General features: G+C 44.8%; 1 protein-coding gene across 1 annotated transcript in view; it reads right to left on the minus strand.

The window, feature by feature from the left end:
* Positions 1-15,511: 15,511 nt before the first annotated feature.
* Positions 15,512-19,221, minus strand: part of SIAH3 (siah E3 ubiquitin protein ligase family member 3) — a 54,504-nt gene continuing 50,794 nt past the window's right edge. Inside the window, exon 2 of the mRNA XM_074157176.1 lies at positions 15,512-16,105. Within this exon, the coding sequence (XP_074013277.1) occupies positions 15,512-16,105 (594 nt within the window). The remainder of the gene's footprint in view (positions 16,106-19,221) is intronic.

Below are 19,221 nucleotides of genomic sequence, written 5' to 3' on the forward strand. Positions count from 1 at the left end.
TTAATTTTTATTTCTGCTGAGATGTCTGGGAAGAAAATGTGTTTAGGTGAGTTGCAGAGAGAAATTTTTTTTTAATTAAAAAATGTGTGTTTTTTGCTAGCTCCTTTTTTTTTTTTCCCCTGAAGAAGATATTTTGTGGTCATATATTGATTTTGACTGTGTTCTCCCATTCTGCTTTAGTGAAGTTTGAGGTGGACTGTCTGGTTATATCCTTGAGGGATGGAAACAAAGGGGGAGAAATACAGAAAGACCTGAAAGCCCTGACCTTTTCAAAGGACCTTTTCGATCTGTTTTGGCATAATCCCCTGCTGTGAAAACCATCAGAAGCTCAGGGATTTCTTCTAATGGGAAAATTAAAGCAGATTTCAGAACTTCAAAAATTCTCGTGACACCAAAATGAATTGCCACCCTCCAGTCATCCTTCGTGCCTTGCACAGCCAGGTGCTTCAACCAGACCTAGAGCTGGCCTTGAGTCATAACTCACCTGCTGGCCACCACTTATTCCCCTCATCCTCATTAAATGAGTACTTTAGCTTATGTTTAGCAGGACTGTCCCAAAGGTGACAATAAATAGCCCCAGAAGAGGTTTGAAAAGAGGAGGTAGGGGATCCCTCTGTGTGGGAAGCAGTGTGGGAAAAAGCCTGGCTTGCAGCTCTTGGAGGCAGGACTCATGCAGATGTGCAGCAGGACTCAGCAGCTGAGAATACTCCTGGGTCCAGTCATCTAGATGTAGGCATGGTGGAAAAAAAATATCCTTTCACCTTGGGCTGGGTGTGAGGGCACCTGGTGTCCCACATGAGGACCTCCTGCTTGCTAGGAAAAATAGCCCTGAAGGATTTCTCAGGAGCAGCAGTGATCCAGAAAGGGGGAAAACATGTTCATGGAAGGTTTTCTAAGTAAAAAAATTAATTACTCCCTCATTGTTGTTGTATTTATATGGATTGCACACGGATGTGCTTATGTTTGGGGTTGGATACGCTCTGCCTAGAAGTACCAGAATCTCCATCCAGTGGTGCATGGAATCTGCTCCGTATTCCCTGAAGTGTCCTGATATGGGTGAAAAGGGCCCCAATAAGCTGACATTGTACTTTCTAGGAGAAACCCCAAAATTTGCAGAAAACTGTCTTGTATCTGTGCAAATCATTTTGGATTAATCTCAGTCATGTCAGTTATCCTGGCGGGGTGATAATTGGCCTTTTTCCAATTTCTCCTGTATTGCTTGATGCAGGACTGCTCAGCTTTCAGTCAAAGCTGATATTTTTATAAATAAATCTAAAAGTAAATTAAGTTTACATTCAGTCTCTTTGTCTATAATGCAGTTTGCAATGATGCAATAAGTTTGCAGAATGAATTTCTTTCGAGAGTCTTTATTATATTTGTTAACAATTGCAAGGCTAATTCACTGGAGCATTTCTACCATAGTATTTTAAATACAGAGACATTTTAGTCTCTCAGTTGCTCTTATTAAACTTGGTGGCTTAAAAAACATGACTCCATGTGGGTGGTTGCAGGCATGAAGAATCTATCATTTGTTCAAAAATACTCACATCCTTCCTGAATCCACCCCTGTTTTGCCTGTAGCTCTGGGAAAACCACTTCTTTTTTTCTTTTTTTTTTTCTTTACAGATGTCTGCAGCCTCCTGTCACTTCCAGAAAATGGGATTTCTCACCTACAGATGGTGAGGAGAGAGGAGGATAGCCGTGAACATTAGGTTGAAATTACTTGTCAAGTTTGATCAATTCATAGAAAGACAAAAATCCCTTTTGAAAAGGCACAGTTGATTTTTGAAGATTAGTAGCGGTGTCCTCACAGCTCCATTGTTTGGGTAAATTATACAAGGGTGCAGTTTATTACCTAAATGAAAGATACATTTGCATGTAGATGGTACATAAATTATTTCATTCTGCGCTGGGCGATGCAATAAACAACCCCGCTCCTATACACACACACACACAAATGCACACATGCATTCACCTACTCGGGACTTATGACACAGGGGGTGGTTCTTTTCTTTGTGTTTTCTTTTTCCTTTTATTGCCTTGTAAGTATTATTACTTGACAAAGCACTAGGGAAGGAGTACATGAATCTATTAAAGATAACAAAGCTCCATTGTGACCTGAAACTCAGGAAAGCAGACGAATAAATCTTTCATAATGTGGAAAGGCTGGTCCCTAGCTCTTCAAGCAAAGAAGGAGTCGATCTCAAAATGAATCCTGCTGTTCTTGTGGTGACTTCTTGTTGCAGCAGTTTCTTCTTACAATTTAGTCATGTCATGATGCATTAATTTCCATATGTGTGGCTCTATTTAATGGGAGCATTAAGAGACAATACCTGTTTTGTTCCCTCCCGGAGTAGTATTTATAGGAAGCAAGTGTGCATGTGCCAGAAAACAGCTCCTGATCTGCTGCATGCTTTACGGTCCACCGATGTAGGCTGCTAACAGGCAGGCAGTTGGCTGTCTCTGACAGGAAAAAAAAGATATGTTTCATAAACACTTCTAGCTTCCTGCTCTGATTTTCAGCCTGGTTTCCTTCGGAGATGTGGTTTACACAGCCCTGTGCCATGCAACGCCCTCATCGTGCCCAAACCACTGGGCAATTTTGCCTGGGTACACCAGAGCTGGGGAGGGCTCAGCCTCACCACCAGCAGTTGCATCCAAGGCTGAATTTCAGTTCTGCTCAGTTCATGCTGCTCATAGATGTGAGCAAGCCCTTCCCTCATCTCTCTCCCAGCATGGTGGGACATGTCATCCCCAGGGAACGTCTGTGTGTGAGCTATATGGGCAGCTGGGGAATCGAAAAGTGAGGGTCCTGAGCTAACCTGGAACTGCCAGGTGGGTTTCAGGAGGAGAGGTGACCAAGGTGAGGACAGGAAGCTACCAGTGGTGCCTACAATGGAGGACAGGCTGCATCATGCATGCAGTCCCAGGGAACAATGTAGAGCCTGGGAATGGGCTGTGAGGGTGCAGAAGTCTCCCAGGCTTGCAGAAACGTCCAGCTGGAGCTCACAGTCCATCTCTTGCACAAGCTACGTGTCTAAGCTTTGGGCTGGAATAAAAAAAAGTGTGGATGCTTCAGCCCCCAGTACCTATAAATCATGGAAAATCAAAGTTTTTCTGTGTAAGAAATATCCCAATCTCCCATCTTGGGCTCTGTGGAAATCTACCTGAAATGTGATGAAAGTACTCTGTCTGACCCACTTTGTTTGCTGATCATGTGCAAGCAGCCTCAGGAAAAATAAAGCAATTCTTGCTTCTAGTCGTTTTCTCCTTTGTCCATTAACATTTCATTTTCCTAAGATTAAGGAGAAAAAAATTGAAGACCCAAACAGCATTGTGTTTCTGAACACTTTGCAGCAGCAGAAAGAAACAAAATGAAACAACCCCTTAAATTATTGCATTTTCAAAAAGAATCATCATCTTGTCATACATACGGTGTGCGCCAGGCCCTCATTAGCATCCCGGGCTATTTTTAGCCCCTGTTCTTGCTGTGCATGAAATTTGGCTGTATTAAAGGAAGTACTACACTGCCTTCCCCAAACATGATTTCGCTCCACAAAAAGCACTCTGCCCCTTATTGCCTTGGGTTTTAAGGCACAACTGTCTTCTCTGCAAACCAGCAACTGCTCTGCAACCACCAGTGTATTTGTTCGTGGGGAAGCGGAGGGAAATCACCTGCCAGATCTCCCTCCTCTCATCATCAGCTTTTCTTTTTTTGTCTGCCACGAAGCAACTTGTTAGTCCCATAAAGAAGTGGGGTCCTCCTCTTTAGACCTTGTTGAAACAGTCTAGGATTGTGCTGGCAGGTCAGAGAAAGTGAGGACAATCGAAATTAAATTCTCTCTTTGCTGCTGGAGACCGATGCTAACCCACTGCCCAGGATGATCCTTTGGTAACCTTTTGCTATTGCCAGCCAGCAGATGAATGAATCATAGAATCACAGAATGATATGGGGTTGGAAGGGACCTCTGGAGATCATCTAGTCAAACCCTCTGGGGAATTTTAAGCATTTACTGCAAGCACAAGCCACCCTTCAGTTCTAGCCTGCGGTGTCTGTCTGGGGTGGGTTTCACTCTGATTCTCCTGGAGATTTGAGCCCCCAACAAAGAGCAGAGGTTGATGTGAGCAATCTAATGACTTTATTCCATTCCCCCCAAAGTAGGTGTCTAAATAGCTGAAATTGGTCACATCCTCAAAGTGCCCTACCGCCACCTCCACCCTCTACAAGGGAAACTACGGGTGACCTCTGCAGATGCCCTTATCTTTCAGATGTCTAAAATCAGAGAGGGTAACATCCATGCTCCATGTCCAAGGGGAGAAGCTGGTTCTTGTAGTTTCTTCAAGTCTTTTTTCATTTGCACGTATGGCAGGGAATTTCAGGTGCCTCCACTCTGCATCAGATACAGTTTTCTTTCACAGTTTAGCTGAATTATTTAACACGAGCTCTATGTCCCTTGCAGCTAGGTTCCAGAGGAATGAGTGGTAATAAGGCAGTAATTTGTATGAGAGACAACAGGTCAGCTGAAGGTACCCTTCTCTGAGAAGAGGGTGGAGGTTGCTCCAATAAACCATGAATATTCATTTTGCACATCTGGTCAGTTTTGATCGCTCAGCTCTTTTCAAGGCAATTTCTATCAAGCTCCATGAGTGCCTGAAACAGGTTTTGGCAATAAGAAAGCAAAGAAGAAGATTGATGTTAAAAGGAATTGACAGGCAATAGGGTTAGAGATCCTGCCCAATTCTGATCTTGCAAATAACCAACCTGAAATTGAAGAATTAATCTGTGAAGGTCCTTGACAATTTATGGGGTAATGCTAAAGTCTATTCCCTGTTAATTGTCCAGAAGAAAAAAAAGCAAACAAACAAAAAACAGCTCCCGAAGCCTGCAAGCAATGAGGAGCTGCCTCATGTTGTTTCCATTTGGTGAAATGGCCGGAAGATTGGAAAACGCCAAGAACCCCCTTCTTTGTTTCCCCACATGACCAGCTTTGGGCTAGACACAGGACCAAAGCTCTGATTCCCACGTGGGTTTTCAAGCTCCCACCAGCAGACACAGGCAGTGCTGAATCCAGCTCATGAGAGCAACTGGGGACAGCCCAAGCTGGGAGTATTGGGACACATGTTTTGCCTTTGGTGATGGTGACACTTTTCTTTTCAAACTGGTTGTGACTGTAGAAGATTAAAGGTAGGCAATAACGAATTGTAAGGCAAGCTTTTACAGGCAGTGCACTTTGGCAGTTGTTCTTTTCTCTCTAATATTTCATTTCTACCCTCTCATGATGCACTACCCTCTTCATAAAAGTCGCCCTCCAACGCAAGCTGAGAATGCCAAATAGGAATTAATGGCGTTTTTCATGGCAGACATTGTGAAATGTTTTACAGATACCAATAGAAAGGTTTATTGCTGCTCTTTCATGTAATACATCATCATAAGGTTTTCTAGAAAATTGCATACGTTGGTTCAGATTAAGAAATTCTCTGAGGCATCACTGCATGTTAACACAGAGCACTTCATACAATGTAATATATTCAATTGATGTCAAATATTTGGGGGGACAGTGGAATATGAATGCCAACAAATATAAGGATATGTCAAACAATATATGGAAGAAAACATTGCTTAGGATTTGTACAGTAAATTTTGTACCTATTCCTATGACACTTTCTTTACTTAAACTCCAATCTGGCATATCTCACCTGGCTTCAGGCAGGTTATTCATGCTTATCTTCAAGTCTGTGCTTAGTCTTTCCCTGACCATTGAAATGCTTAGACATATGCGTAGATCTCCTGACTGAAGTCCTAGGAAAAAATTGCTATGCATTTGTCCTTAAATGAAGCAGCTGCTTTAGGAGCTTTGCCATCGTAAGGCTGTACTGTTCACCCAAAAAGGAACAGTTTCAGTTTCTCAAAGGATTAATTTCCTAGAGGCATTAACAGAGTGATACTGCTTAAATTTTAAAAGAAAAAATGGGCTACTGTCTTTGATGCTCACAGATGGATATACCTCAGCATCTCAGAGGTTAAGCTAAGCATTTGGATTAAGTGACCTGAATAGTAATCAAATCATGGAATAGTCATGTTTCAGAAACCCCTCTTCTTCTCCATAGTCTTCTGCTGAGCTTCAGGGATGCCCACCTTGCCAGCCCAGCTCCAAGAACTCCTTATTGAACTCCTTGATGCATCTTTCTAACTAACTGAAACTAGAAGCCTGTCTCACAGTCTCTTGCTGGTTTTCTGCCTGCTGCACGTTTTGCAATGCCTCGTGCTAGTTTGCCTTAGGGTTAAATGTATCTGTCCTGGGAAATGACACTGTGTTATGACATGTGGCATCTTAACACAAGGCTGAAGAGATAGCCAGGATCCCCTAAGCCTTTGGGAATACGAAGTCTTGTGCAGTTGTGTTGACATAACATCGAGGTGGTTTGGGTTCACTTTTTCAACGGGAAAGTTTTCTGTTTAGAAAAATTAAAGTGAGGGCCTTTGAGCACTGCAAGGTGGTGGGATTGCTGCCTGGGGAGGAATAAGGATAGTTTTGTAGGGTGTTTGGGCTGGAGGCAAGGCTGCTTGCCACAGAAGGAGACTAATCTGGGGTGGGGTAATGAGGGGATGGCCAGCTCTTCTGCCTTGGGGGTGGTGACCCCACACCCCATGATGTTGTTTCAGTTGGAGCTACTGCCTGAAGGCTGTGGTCCCAAGTCCATTTTCAGGATCATGCATCCCCATGACCACAATCAAAATCTCCCCCGAGACAAAGTGATTTGAATGGGGTCGTCACCACTGGATGAGAAGAGAGCAGTATGCCATAGGCATTTTAGGGACAATAAAAATTCTTCCCAGCATCACCACTGTTATTTATGCCTTTCCCTAGAGGGCCTGAGGCCAAACATTTGTGTAGCGGAGGAGTCAGGAGGACCTCTCCTGATCACAGCCTCGCACGGGAGCTAGCCAAAAGCAGCCTCTAACTACACAGCCCTTTTCCAAGACACTCCTGCTTGACAACAAATAAGTCCCCAGGCCAACTCGGTTAGTTCTTCTCTGATCAAAGACGACTACCATCGAGTCATTTAACATGCAATTATACTTTGAAAGGTCACTCTGAGAAAATGGTGTCGTGAGGCTCCGTGTTTATTGACTCCCTTCCCTCCGCAATTTGCTCAGTTTACATGTAACGCATAAATGCTGCTCTTGGCTGCTGGCCAGCCCTACAGGTTTGAAAGCCAAGCTGTGTCAGCTTTCTGCCAGGACATTGTCACCAAAACTAAAGGTTGCTGTAGAAAAACCTCTTGACCTGTAGCCTAAGAGTGTCTTTTTCCTGTCACATTTGCATCTGGGCACTTTGCCATAGTCCTCCTTATCAGCATGCCCCATTTCTTCTTGTTTTCAGCTGCTGATGAACTCTGCCACTCATTGAATCCAAGTTAGATTTTGGTGCCATTTTGTCGCATTGTCAGTGTAGCTCCTAGCTGAGCTATGGTGGTTCAGACCTGTTTCTAGAACTGGCTGTTCTGTCTGCTCAGGGCAATCAGGAGAGGAAAATGGGGTTTGCCATGTTAGACAGTGTATCAGTCTCATAGATGGCTGCAATCTGTAGGGTTATCTCCAGGATGGGCAGCTGACCCACCATGGGCTGAGCAAGTCACTTAACCTGGCAAAGTGGTGTGGCTATTATGGCAGGATGGCTTCTGATGCTTGTGCTGGCTCACCTGTAGTCAGATCATAGACCTCATGGCAATGCAGCGTGAACGCAACTGCTTTACAGGTCTAAGGCTGGAAAGGCTCACTCTGACCTTGTGGCTGAATGGTGCAGCTGGGGTTTCTGCAGCAAGCCTGCACCTGGTGAACATCATCAAGTCTGGAGAAGAGCTACGCTGTGCCTACACAGAAGAACAGTCATGTCAGTCACTGAGGAACTGAGAGACCAAGGTGTGGCCCATTTGACCTGATAGCCATCAAGTCTGAACGGGAATTGGCACCAACACTACATAGGGAAACTTCATGAATCATTGCCCCATCCCTGGAAGCGTTGCCCTATCCCTGGAAGTGTTCGAGACAGGCTGGATGGGGCTCTGAGCAACCTGGTCTAGTGGGAGGTGTCCCTGCCCATGGCAGGGGAGTTGGAACTAGATGATCTTTAAGGTCACTTCCAACTCTAACCATTCTATGATTCTATGGCTTTTGGTTAGGTTACAACTTGAATGAAGAGAAGTTTGTTTTGTAGACAGAAATCCTCTGTTTCTCTCTGGATGGAGGGTCTCTGAAGCTAGGACTTATGTTCAAAGACTTCTCAGCCTTTGGGTCTGTGTGGTTTGGAGTTTCTCTCTATGCACAGCAACGGGCCCTCCAGGATGGACATCCTCTTCGTGCTTCTGTGCTCGGCTCAGTGGCATGGACACCTGCATGGCTGGTGACTTAATTCTGGTTCCTCCAGGTTTCCAGCTGAGAGAGGAAGAGTAATCAGGAGGCATGGGTGAGATGAGATCCAGATCCAGCACAGACAGTACGATTAAGTGCTCATCCTCAGTACGCTAAAGACATCTCATGCAGGAATGTTTTTTCAACATGACTTCCTAGTATATACGTAAGCACCAGTCAACATTTGTCAGTCTTGCATCACAAGCTATAGGACTAGTGAGCTTGCCGTAACCCACAGCCTGGCTGTCAACATCAGCCGGTACAGATATACACTGCTGGAGGGCCCAGGTTTAATCTCCGCCAGTTTTCAATGCAGGAGTTATCACACTCAATCACTGTACAACAGCAACAACAATTTACAGGCTGTCAGGAATGCAGCCAGTCCTCCTCTGACCTGGGGCTGTCCCTATCTTCTGCCAATCCAGCAGAGGAGGCGTGTGGAGGCTTAACCAGAGGATACTGGATAAATCTCCTTGGCAGCTCTCACACTGGTCACACCATTCAGTGGATATTTATACTCTTTTTTTTCTTGCAGTCCCAGTTAAGTATTTCTTTGCGAAAACTCTGGAGGTGACAGAGTAGGGGCTGTGACAAGCTGAAGTTCAACCCTCTCTGCCTACTGGAAATCCTTTTCCAAGGACACATGTCACAAGAAACTGCTGCCCAGAGGCAACAGCAATATATTTCTGCTTCACTCAGGACTCTCCTAACTAATTTTTTTCAGTTCAGCATTTCTTTGAGTAATCAGGGTATCCCTGAGACTGTTGCTCTTCTGGATATCTTCTTCCACATCTCAATAAGGCAAAAGCACAGGCATCACCCGAAGCTTGTTTTGAGTAATGATCCCTTTCAGTATCAGTTAAAAGATGTTATCAGCCCTAAAAGGCCTCACTGCATTATTATTTTATGTAGGTATATTATACTATTATTCATTTATATTACTGTAGTTCCCAGAGGCCTTTCTGGGGATCAGGACCCTATTGTGGAAGGTGCGGTAGCCTACTGTCACTGTCAGAAGCCAGAGGAGAACCCATATCCCTAAAAAGAAGCCATCTGATGGAGATATGAGAAGGCCTAATGTTTCTGTGCAAGATCCTGTTTTAATTCTCAAAGCTAAGGGAGGCACTCCCAGTGATTTTGGCTGCTGTCGGACTGCACATCCCTAGAATCGGTGGCATCCAGTTCTGTGATCCAGAGATTTGGCACAGTTTATTAGGAGAGACCCAAACCAATCCCTGTGGGTGTATCAAGAGCTCCTGCTGTGAAAGACAGAGGCAAAGACGTAGGACTTGCCTGCATCCCTAGCAGAGCCTCGGTGGAGCCTCATTGTCTCATGCCCTAAAACCATCTCGGCCTAAAAGTTGATATTAGTAGGTTTTAGAGAACAGTCTTGAAGTCATCAAAGGCTTCAAGACAGCTGCCTGACAGCTGTTATTTCAATAGTTGAAGTAGGGATTGTAGAAGAAAGCATCTACATAGGTTGTGCTTGCAACTCTGGATTCACCCTGAGCAGGTAGGAGAGGTAGCGCTTTCCCCCTGGTCTGCTGGCCAGGAAGTCCGGTCTGAAAAGAAAGATCCTTTCCAGACTTGTTTCTTTCCCTTAGTAAAGAAAGGAAGAATATCTGAGTTTCTCTTGAACTCAAGCCAATAGGACCTGACTGGCAGCGAGGTGACTCTTGCTACGCAGACACTCAGTCTGCGGCAATAAGGAAAGCGCTTTTAAGATCACCTAAAAACTCTACCCCGCATCTCACGTTTGCATTTGAATAAGTTTATTTCTGTGTCTAAAAGCTCTCATTTTTCAGCCTGCACCACATGGATGTTGAAGCAGTTCATCACTGTTGCCATGAAAGTTCAAAGCCATTTATCTTCAATAAGGTTACTTGATGCAATTTCTAACAGCAAGAACCCCTCAGTCCTGGGGCTTTCTACAAGATTAAGTGATGTATTCAGATAGGCAATGTCTCAGGAGGATTTTCAGTCCCTGGAAGATATAAAGCTCATTCTAAGCGAAGGACAGCAGCCTTTGCAATTGGTGTTTCCCATTTGCCTCCCATTAAGCTTTCTCAGGCTCTTTTTGGGGGCCTGGCAACCCTTCATGAAAATACTGTGAGAACAGCCATCTTTGCAATGAATGTTCGTCCTCATCCTTCTCTTGAAGATGATCTGTGCCTGCTAATCCTTCATGTGCATGTTCTGGAGGGGCTGAGCTCAAAGTGGGATAAAAAAGCTATGCATTAGTCTATCACCTTTGTGAAGAGAGAACGAATGATCATAGTCCTAATCAAGGGTAAGAGGTACAGGTTTAATTTGATATTCTGCCAAAGATTTTTTTGTGTGGTTTTCAGCAAATACTTTCCTACCTTTGTGGGAGATATGCAGGTGAAAGGCAACAAAACTGTTGGGTGCCAGGGCTTGGAGGAACCACTGGCAGCTGCAGGTAGCTGGGTACCCACCAAAATCAGAGAAGCTGTAGGACAGGATTGGGTCTGGGTGTCTGCAACTCACCAGCCAGAGTCAGGGCCATCCACATGCAGACCCACAGTGCCAGGGGCTGGTCTTCTCTGCACTGGCCCCAAGACAAGGCTCCCAGAAGACGAGCGACCTTTTTGCTGGTTGGAAGGTGCTGATGTGAAGAGACATGTCTCTGTACAGAGCCTCAGCTCCCCACTGGTTTGCTGCTCTCGGAATGTGGGATGATTTTCCTGACAGCCCCTGCTGTGACCTCACTCCAAGTGTTTTCTGTTGAGTAATGTTTCTGTCCGGAGGTTGAACTCTGCCCTCAGTGTATGCCAGTGTAAGTGTATGCCTCCGGCGCTTGCAGGTGATGCCCTGTGCTACCCTGCTGTGAAAACTCCTCGTTTTCTGCAGGTTCATCTCTGTAGAAGATGAATCATCTTTTTGTGTGAATAGTTCTGGTGATGATACATGTGGCAATCTTTGTTTTCCGCCCTTCACTCAGACAGTGTGAGCATGCAGAGCTAATTAGATTAAAAAGAAAAAAAAAGGGATTAAAAACTTATGCTTGTGTCTGAACAGTTCAGAAGCTGCAGCTCCTCCATGTGAGAAGGTGTTTCTGATCCAATTGGAACAGAAATGCATCTCTGAGTCTGTTCTGGCAGACTCTTCTCCGATTAAAGTGTTTTTCAGGTGTGGTATGGGCTAGAAAAGCAGATAAATCACCTATACTACAGTAATGTCAATCGGGTTTCATTCCTCTGGTGCCCAAAAGAGAGAGCCAGGCAGCAGTAACTGGAAATTTATTGTAAACCATTCATTTTGTTATAACCCTTTCCATGTCCAGAATTTACCGTCCCTCCTTTCCTCAGTAGCTTACTGGCCTGTATTTGTGAAGGATGATATGAATCACAGGATGTGATATGAGTGCAGTGGGAAGAGGACTACTGCCCTACTTCTCAGCAAGCCCTCTGGCTGGCACTGGCACAGCAAGATCCTTTGTCATCTTCAAGATGATGAGAATCGGGATGCTTTCAGATGATTTATAAGGAGTCATGGATGTATGATGTGAGCTTAATTCATAATGGAATTGAGCTGAAAGCACTAATGTTGTTTTACTGCAGACCTGACATTAACATTCACACTGTGTCTGATGGATGGTGCAGAAGAACCAAAGTAGGTTTCGTAGTGTGTCTGGTAGCAATCCATCTGGCTCAGACTGATGAAATTATTATTGTAATTTACTAATCTAGGCACAAGAAAATCCATCCATGAACACAGATATGTAAAAACTCTAAAAAACCCCACCGTTTTGTCTATGTAAAAAAAATAAAATAAAGAGGGAACACTGCTCTCAGGTAGGTAGGAAAACAGAATTTTGCAACACGTGCATAGCAATTTTGCAAGACCTCATTTTCTCCTGCACCTAGTGAAGGGTACTTCCTTACTTCAAAGAGATGTAAAGCTGTTATTCACATTTTTTTTAAGGAATTTGGAGTGATTTGGTATAATACACTGTAAAGATGCAAAATATTAGAGTACGAAATGAACTCTACAAGCCCAAATTTTAGCCCAGATTTGGGAAGCCAGGCTATGGCTGTCTTTCAATCATGAGTAGAGAGCTGTAAAAAGTGCTATATTATGGGCACTGAAAGAGTGCATGTAAACAGAATTTCGTTGTTGATTCTACTTGTCAGCTTTTTAGAATTTATGCCCCACCATGCAGAATATTTGTTTCACCTTTGCTTTATGGCAGTGAAGGGTTGCTCATAGGCTTTGAATTATGACAGAATTAGAACGTCTTCTATGATAGCAAATCCTTAAATACAACCTTAAACTTTTGAGTTTTATGTTGAGATGCTTATAAAGGCTGGGTTTAAGGACCCTTACCTCCTTTCTCCCCCCAAATCTGTCCTCCATTTCTGTATTGGGAGTCTTACTGGGCAGATTTTCCAATGTATCCGGGTTTCTGAAATCCCTGCTAGAGCTGGGAGTTTGCAGCTGTAGAGAGAGCCAAGCAAGAAGGTGACTTGGCTGCAAAGAGCAGTGAGAACAGTTTAAGCAATGGCACCCAAGAGGCAAAAGCGGGAGGAGGCAAGAAGCTCCATGGTATCTGCAAGCCAAAGGGTGAAACATAGGTTGAGAGCTTGAGAACAGTCTGAGAAGGGTGGGCACAAGATGAGGGGGAAGACTGGGAAGGAAATGGAAGGCTGAACTGTTGGTGTGGTCATGAGAAAGCTCTGGGAGAAGGACACACAGTATATGAGGAGGTCCGTATCGGGGAGGTCACATTTCCATTGTACTTTCCACCCCATCGAAACCAGAAAACCAGGATGCTGGCAAGGGATGGAGATGTCCATCCCAGAGAACTGTTGCTGTCACACTCATCTTGCCAGGAATATACTGGTCCTTTGGCAAGCAGCAGGCCCAAAAATACCAACAGCACATTCTTCATTTCAGTAGATATTTCAAGAATAAAAAGATGATAACTAGAAAGAGGGAACAAGTGAATATCTGAGGGATATCTATCCTCCTAGAATGATAAGGCAACAAAAGCAGCATTACGTTAGGTCTCGACCATGATGTACAAAGATCTCAGGAAGTTTAGGCAGGAGGAATTGGTTTTATTGGAGTTTTATTGCCTTTGCTTTGTTTTAATTCAGCAGTGGAATATTTGTCAGAGAAGCTGGAGAAGCCGGTTTCAGTCCACAAAAATGCCAATGATTTATTTATTGTTATCATTTAGGGAAAGGACAGCATTTGTTGGTTCTGAACATTTAACATCACAGGAAAACAGCAAGCCACTCTGAAGCCTGCATGTTTCAGTGAAGCACTGCAAACCAGCATGCCTCCCTGACCCCCCAAATTCAGAGGTGGGACAGCTGTGAAGGTATGCCCCAGCGTGCTCTTGGAGGCACTGAGACTTCTTCAGACCTCAGCTGGTGTGGTCATGAGCAGCCCGTTGAAGAGACTCTAGCTCCTCTCCGAGCGGTGACTCACTATGAAAGCCCAGGTAAGGAGACAAGGTGCATCTGCAACTCAGAAGGCATTACCTGCGCAACATCCATCTCAGAAAAACTGCAATTCGTTTTACTTCACGTGTCATAATAATTCCCAGGAGAGCAGCAGGTGGGAGAGATTAGCATCAGTGTGTTTTCCTACCCAAAGGTAGCTACAGTGAGATGACTTTTGAAACACTCACTTGTTCTTAACTTCCTATGTTCTTAGCTCACTTCCCACCCTTTCTTGGTTTTCCAAGGGACTCAAGGAATGAGCCTCAGTCTCTCTACCTACTAACCGACCCAACCCACCAGATGTTTTTCAAAAAAACATTCAGGAGCAGCCAGGCCACAGCCACACACAGGCAGAAGGGAAAACAGGCAAAGACAATTTCCCATGCTTCTCGTGTATCACACTCACTGTAGAGCCCACTCCTTCAACACGTCCTCTACTGCCGTGGGATTCACTGTTGTTGCTGGCTATGGAGGAAATATCTGCCTGACTGCAGGTGGGACCGGGTGTCAGGAGATGGCCAGCACCCACCTCTGACTCTCCCCAAGGAGAGAAGCTCTTAGAGAAACCTGTGCCTTCTTGTGACCATCACCATCTGTAAAACACCTTCAGCAGAAGAAAGGGACCATCACCACCCTCCAAGTGTATGGAATAAAAAAAAAAACACGGTTATTTTTAAAGGAGAGCATTTGAAATCTCGTAGCCAATTTGCACACAGGTATTCCAGCTGCATTGTTTTAAATCAATATTCAGCCACACACTTGAGAGTCTAAGGGGTGTAGAATTCAATAGCAAGATCAGTACACAACTTAGGGCTGCCCTGATACTTTATTTTCTGAAAATCTTTTTCTGAATGCTTAAGAAAATAGCAGCTAAAAAGGAGAATGTCCCAATGGCTGGCAATAGTTATACCTATCCTGGAGCCAGGCCATCCAGCAAGCGTTTCACTGCCCATCATGATACAAGAGTGAGATTTAACCACGCTCACAGTGACCACCCGCTACCTGTCATCCCCATTTTAATTCAGGATGAAGCTTCCCAGGCGCCAGCTCAGTGGAGGTGGTGACTTTTTCTTCTGAGGTTTTCACTTCTCACTGGGTAGTGAAGGTTGCTTTCTCAGAAGCTGAAGGGAGCTCTGAAAATGCAAACTCCTTGAGACTTAGTTGTGACCACAGTGTAAGAGTGAAATCACTATTGCTAGTATGGAAACCTGGGTGCTCTTGTCCCTTAGTGGAATACTTTACCTTTTTCCAGGCACAGTGGCCTCCTTAATAACAGGAAGTTAGGCAGATGATGAGGGAAACACATTTGCATAGCATGATCAGACCAAAGGTTTCTATAAGTGACCCTGGGTGGCATTTCCAGGAGAAAGCTGTTGTTTCCAGTGATGCTGGAGGGCAGCAATAAATTGATTAGCCTCTTTAAAATTTCTCATAAAATTGTATTAACAAAATGGTAAATACATTACACAGAGACCGTAACCACAGAATGTTTACATAATGCCCACTGTGGATGAGTACTAAATACCATAAAAGACCTGAGACCCCCCCGAAAAGTCCACAAGTTCTGGCTCTCACAAGGCAGCTAGAGCACCATTGTTCCTCCTCCTCCTCTTCTTCTTCTTCCCCCTCACATTTCATCTTCGGCGTTGTGAACTTTGCTGGTGCTTATTGCAATTCCTATCGCTAGGCTTCCATTGTCGGAAAAGAGCTGAGCCAGGGAAGTGTTCAGCACAAGGCAATCCCCGTCAGAAATGACAGAGTCAATGCACTCCAGTACCGACCTGGGGGTCGCCTCCCACTTAAGGCGCCTCTGGTTCCTGTTGAGCTCGAGCCGGTAGGTGAAGTTATCAGCCTGGGTCGGCATACCGATCAGCATCATCGTAGCAAAGAACTGGGGATGACCTTCATACTTCTCCTGCTTCCTGAGGACCAGCAAAAACTGATGGCCAAGGCAAGAGTGCATGATGATCCAGTCCGTGGGGGCGGGCAGGTGCATGTCCGTGGCCAGGAAGACAATCTCTGCCCCCTGAAGGATATTGATGCGGTGGGTCTGCCTCAGGTGGGACACCACCACCTCCAGGTGCCCTTCCCATGGGCAAGAGAAGAGTGGACACGTGCAGGGAACCAGCTGGGGGTCATGTACTGCTTCATGGTGATTGCAGGGAGGAAGGACTCCTTGCTCCGCGGACGTCTGCCCAGCTGCACAGCGGGTCGGTGCATACTACAAGAAGAGAGAAATTACAATGTGATAGCAGGTGGACAAGGAACCAGTGCAGATATGCACGGTGCAGACCCAGCAGACAGCAGTCACCAGATACCACACCCAAAACAGCACCAGTGGGAACACCAGGAACTCAGCACTGCTGAAACCAGGCTGAGATCAGGGGCAATCCAGGACTGGATCTGCACAGCAGAAGATGCTTGCAATTACCGTGTTCCACAGGAGAAGAGAGAAACCACTTGAGCCATGATAAGTCACTTCAAATGAAAGTGATGTATGTGTTTAAAGAGCAATTTCATTAGTTTGGGGGGAAAAATCTGATTAAAAAGAAAAAAAAAGCCCAACAAAGCAAGGACAGCATGGGGCATGTTATATAGTTAAGGCTCTTGCAGCTCAGAACAAGGAAATGAAATATGTATGGCTTTATTATTCTTTAATGAAACACACTGGCAAATACAGGCATTTCTCCTGAAACAATATGCTTTATAACACCCATAATTTGTGAAATAAAAGTAAGTTTTTGTTGTATATGATACCTTCGTTTATTTTTTTTTGTCAATGTATTTGTGCTTAATTGATGCGTTTACCTTCATAAATCTTAAATGTCTCTCAAAGGTGGATGGATGGCAAATTTAGGCCATTTTTATACTAAAATATATATACAAGTAAATTTGGATTAAGGTAGGGCAGCTAGCTGAAAAGGCAGCAGCTCTTGCAGAAGGATTCCACGTGAGGACTAGGAAGCAAACCACTCTACCTCTGCCAAGCCAAAGTTGTTGAAGAGAAATGAGTGAGTCTTATTCAACCAAAAGTGTATCCACACGTAAGGCTCCTCAGGAAGAGTAATGGCTCTTTGCAATAGCTCAGTGCATAGACAAACCCTAAGGCACAGGCACGCCTGTCATGATTCATCCTACCCAATTTTAAGCATTTACTTCAGCCACCCGAGACGGAAACCTGGTTACCTTGGATTGCCTCTGCAGTCAATAGAGGAAGGCAGCCCTTCCCAGTGGTGGATTCAGATCTTAGTGGGAGCAATTCACCTCCTAAAGGTGGCACGGGATGCTGCCAGAGTGACTAAGGCAGTCTGTCTGTGACAGATATAATCTGTCTAGTTGTATCTAAATTTTAGGTGCTTAAGTGTAGGAGGACAATGTCTCCCTCTGAATTCCTTTGGAGATGCTTATAAGGACTATAAGAATTAACGGTATACACACACTCACATATGTATATATATGTACATTTTGCTTTAACATAGGTTTTTGGAAGATTTTATATAATGCCTGGGACACTGCCCCATGTCTGCATTTTTTAACATATGTATGTACCCAAAATTGCAGGAACAACAGTACAGTTCTAACAGTTGCTCTCCTCCGTGCCACATTGAAGTCATAGCAGATTTGGGCTTTATTCAGCTAATTTTGAACACAGATTTGATTTAACCAGGAACAAGTATAATCATAGAATCATAGAGTCACAGAATCATGGAATCACAGAATGGGTTGGAAGGGGTCTTTAAAGATCACCTAGTCCAACCTCCCTGCAATAAGCAGGGACATCTTCAATGACATCAGCTTGCTTAGAGCCTCGTCCAACCTGACCTTGAATGTTTCCAAGGATGGGACACCTACCACATTTCTGGGCGACCTGTGCCAGTGTTTCACCACCCTCATTGTAAAAAATTTCTTCCTTATATCTAGTCTAAATCTTCCCTCCTTTAGTTTAAAGTCGCTGCCCCTTGTCCTACTGCAACAGGTTGGTGGTGGCACACTGTATGGTGCATTTGGAGATGGTTTGTATGCTGTTAGCAGCCACAAAGGGGGATCCAGAGGGACATTATCCAGTCCCTCCACCCTTGGACACTTGTCTCATGCTGTCTACTCTAACTAATTTTACAGTCCTCCTTCTGTGGTCATAGCTCCCTGTATGGACACAGTGGGGATGCAATGACATGAATGTCACCTGTCTTGTCTGAACCATGGAGAGGTGTTGCCAAGCCTGCTAAAAAGTTTGCCCCCATCCTTCCTGCAGGCCCCCTTTAAGTATTGACAGGTTGCTGTAAGGTCTCACAGAATCACAGAATCTTCATGGTTGGAAGGGACCTTTGAGATCATCAAGTCCAACCACAAAAAAACCAAACCAAACCAAAACAAAAAACCCACACCCAAAACAAACACCCTCCCACAACACACCCACAACCACACACCACACCCACCCACAAACAGACACAAACCAACAATCTCAGGCGCTAGAGCATGCCCTGAAGTGCCATGTCTACACGTTTCTTAAATACCTCCAGGGATGGCGACTCCACCACCTCCCTGGGTAGGCTGTTCCAGTGCCTGACCATTCTCTCAGTAAAGTAATTCTTCCTAATATCTAATCTAAACCTCCCCTGTCGCAACTTCAGACCATTTCCTCTGGTCCTGTCATTATTCCCTTGGGAGAAGAGGCCAACACCGACCTCTCTACACCCTCCTTTCAGGTAGTTGTAGAGGGCAATGAGGTCCCCTGGAGCCTTCTCTTCTTCAGGCTGAACAACCACATCTTTCTCAGCCTGTCCTCACAGGAGAGGTGCTCCAGCCCTCTGATCATTTTTGTGGCCCCCCTCTGGAGTCGCTCCAGCAGGTCCATGTCTTTCCATCCCCCATGTCTTGGCCCATCCCTGGAAGTGTTTAAGGCCAGGCTGGATGGGGCTTTGAGAAACCTGCTGTAGTGGGAGGTGTCTCTGCCCATGGCAGGGGGGTTGGAACTTGATGATTTTTAATGTCCCTTCCAACTCTAACCATTCTATGATTCTATGATTCCTGGGCTGAGGGTTCTAGTACAATAGGCGTCAGATATGTTACAAACAGTGAGTTGTGTCATCTCTCTATGAATGCCACGATGTCTTTCATTACAGCCTTGATGTGAGAGCAAGCATTCTTACTGCAAGCAGTTTCCCTACCAGAACTTGCACTTTTGCTTTCCAGGGTGTTTTGGAAGGCGATCCCTTGGGTCAGCTCTCCCAGCTCTCAGAATATGAGGGCTTCCTTGCCAACCAGGATGACAAAATCCTGGATCTCCATTCTCATTCTGTCAGTAGCTGCCAAGGGACCTGATGGGCAGAGCAGGGT

This window comes from Numenius arquata, chromosome 1 (genome assembly GCF_964106895.1).
Source record: "Numenius arquata chromosome 1, bNumArq3.hap1.1, whole genome shotgun sequence".
NCBI lineage: Eukaryota > Metazoa > Chordata > Aves > Charadriiformes > Scolopacidae > Numenius > Numenius arquata.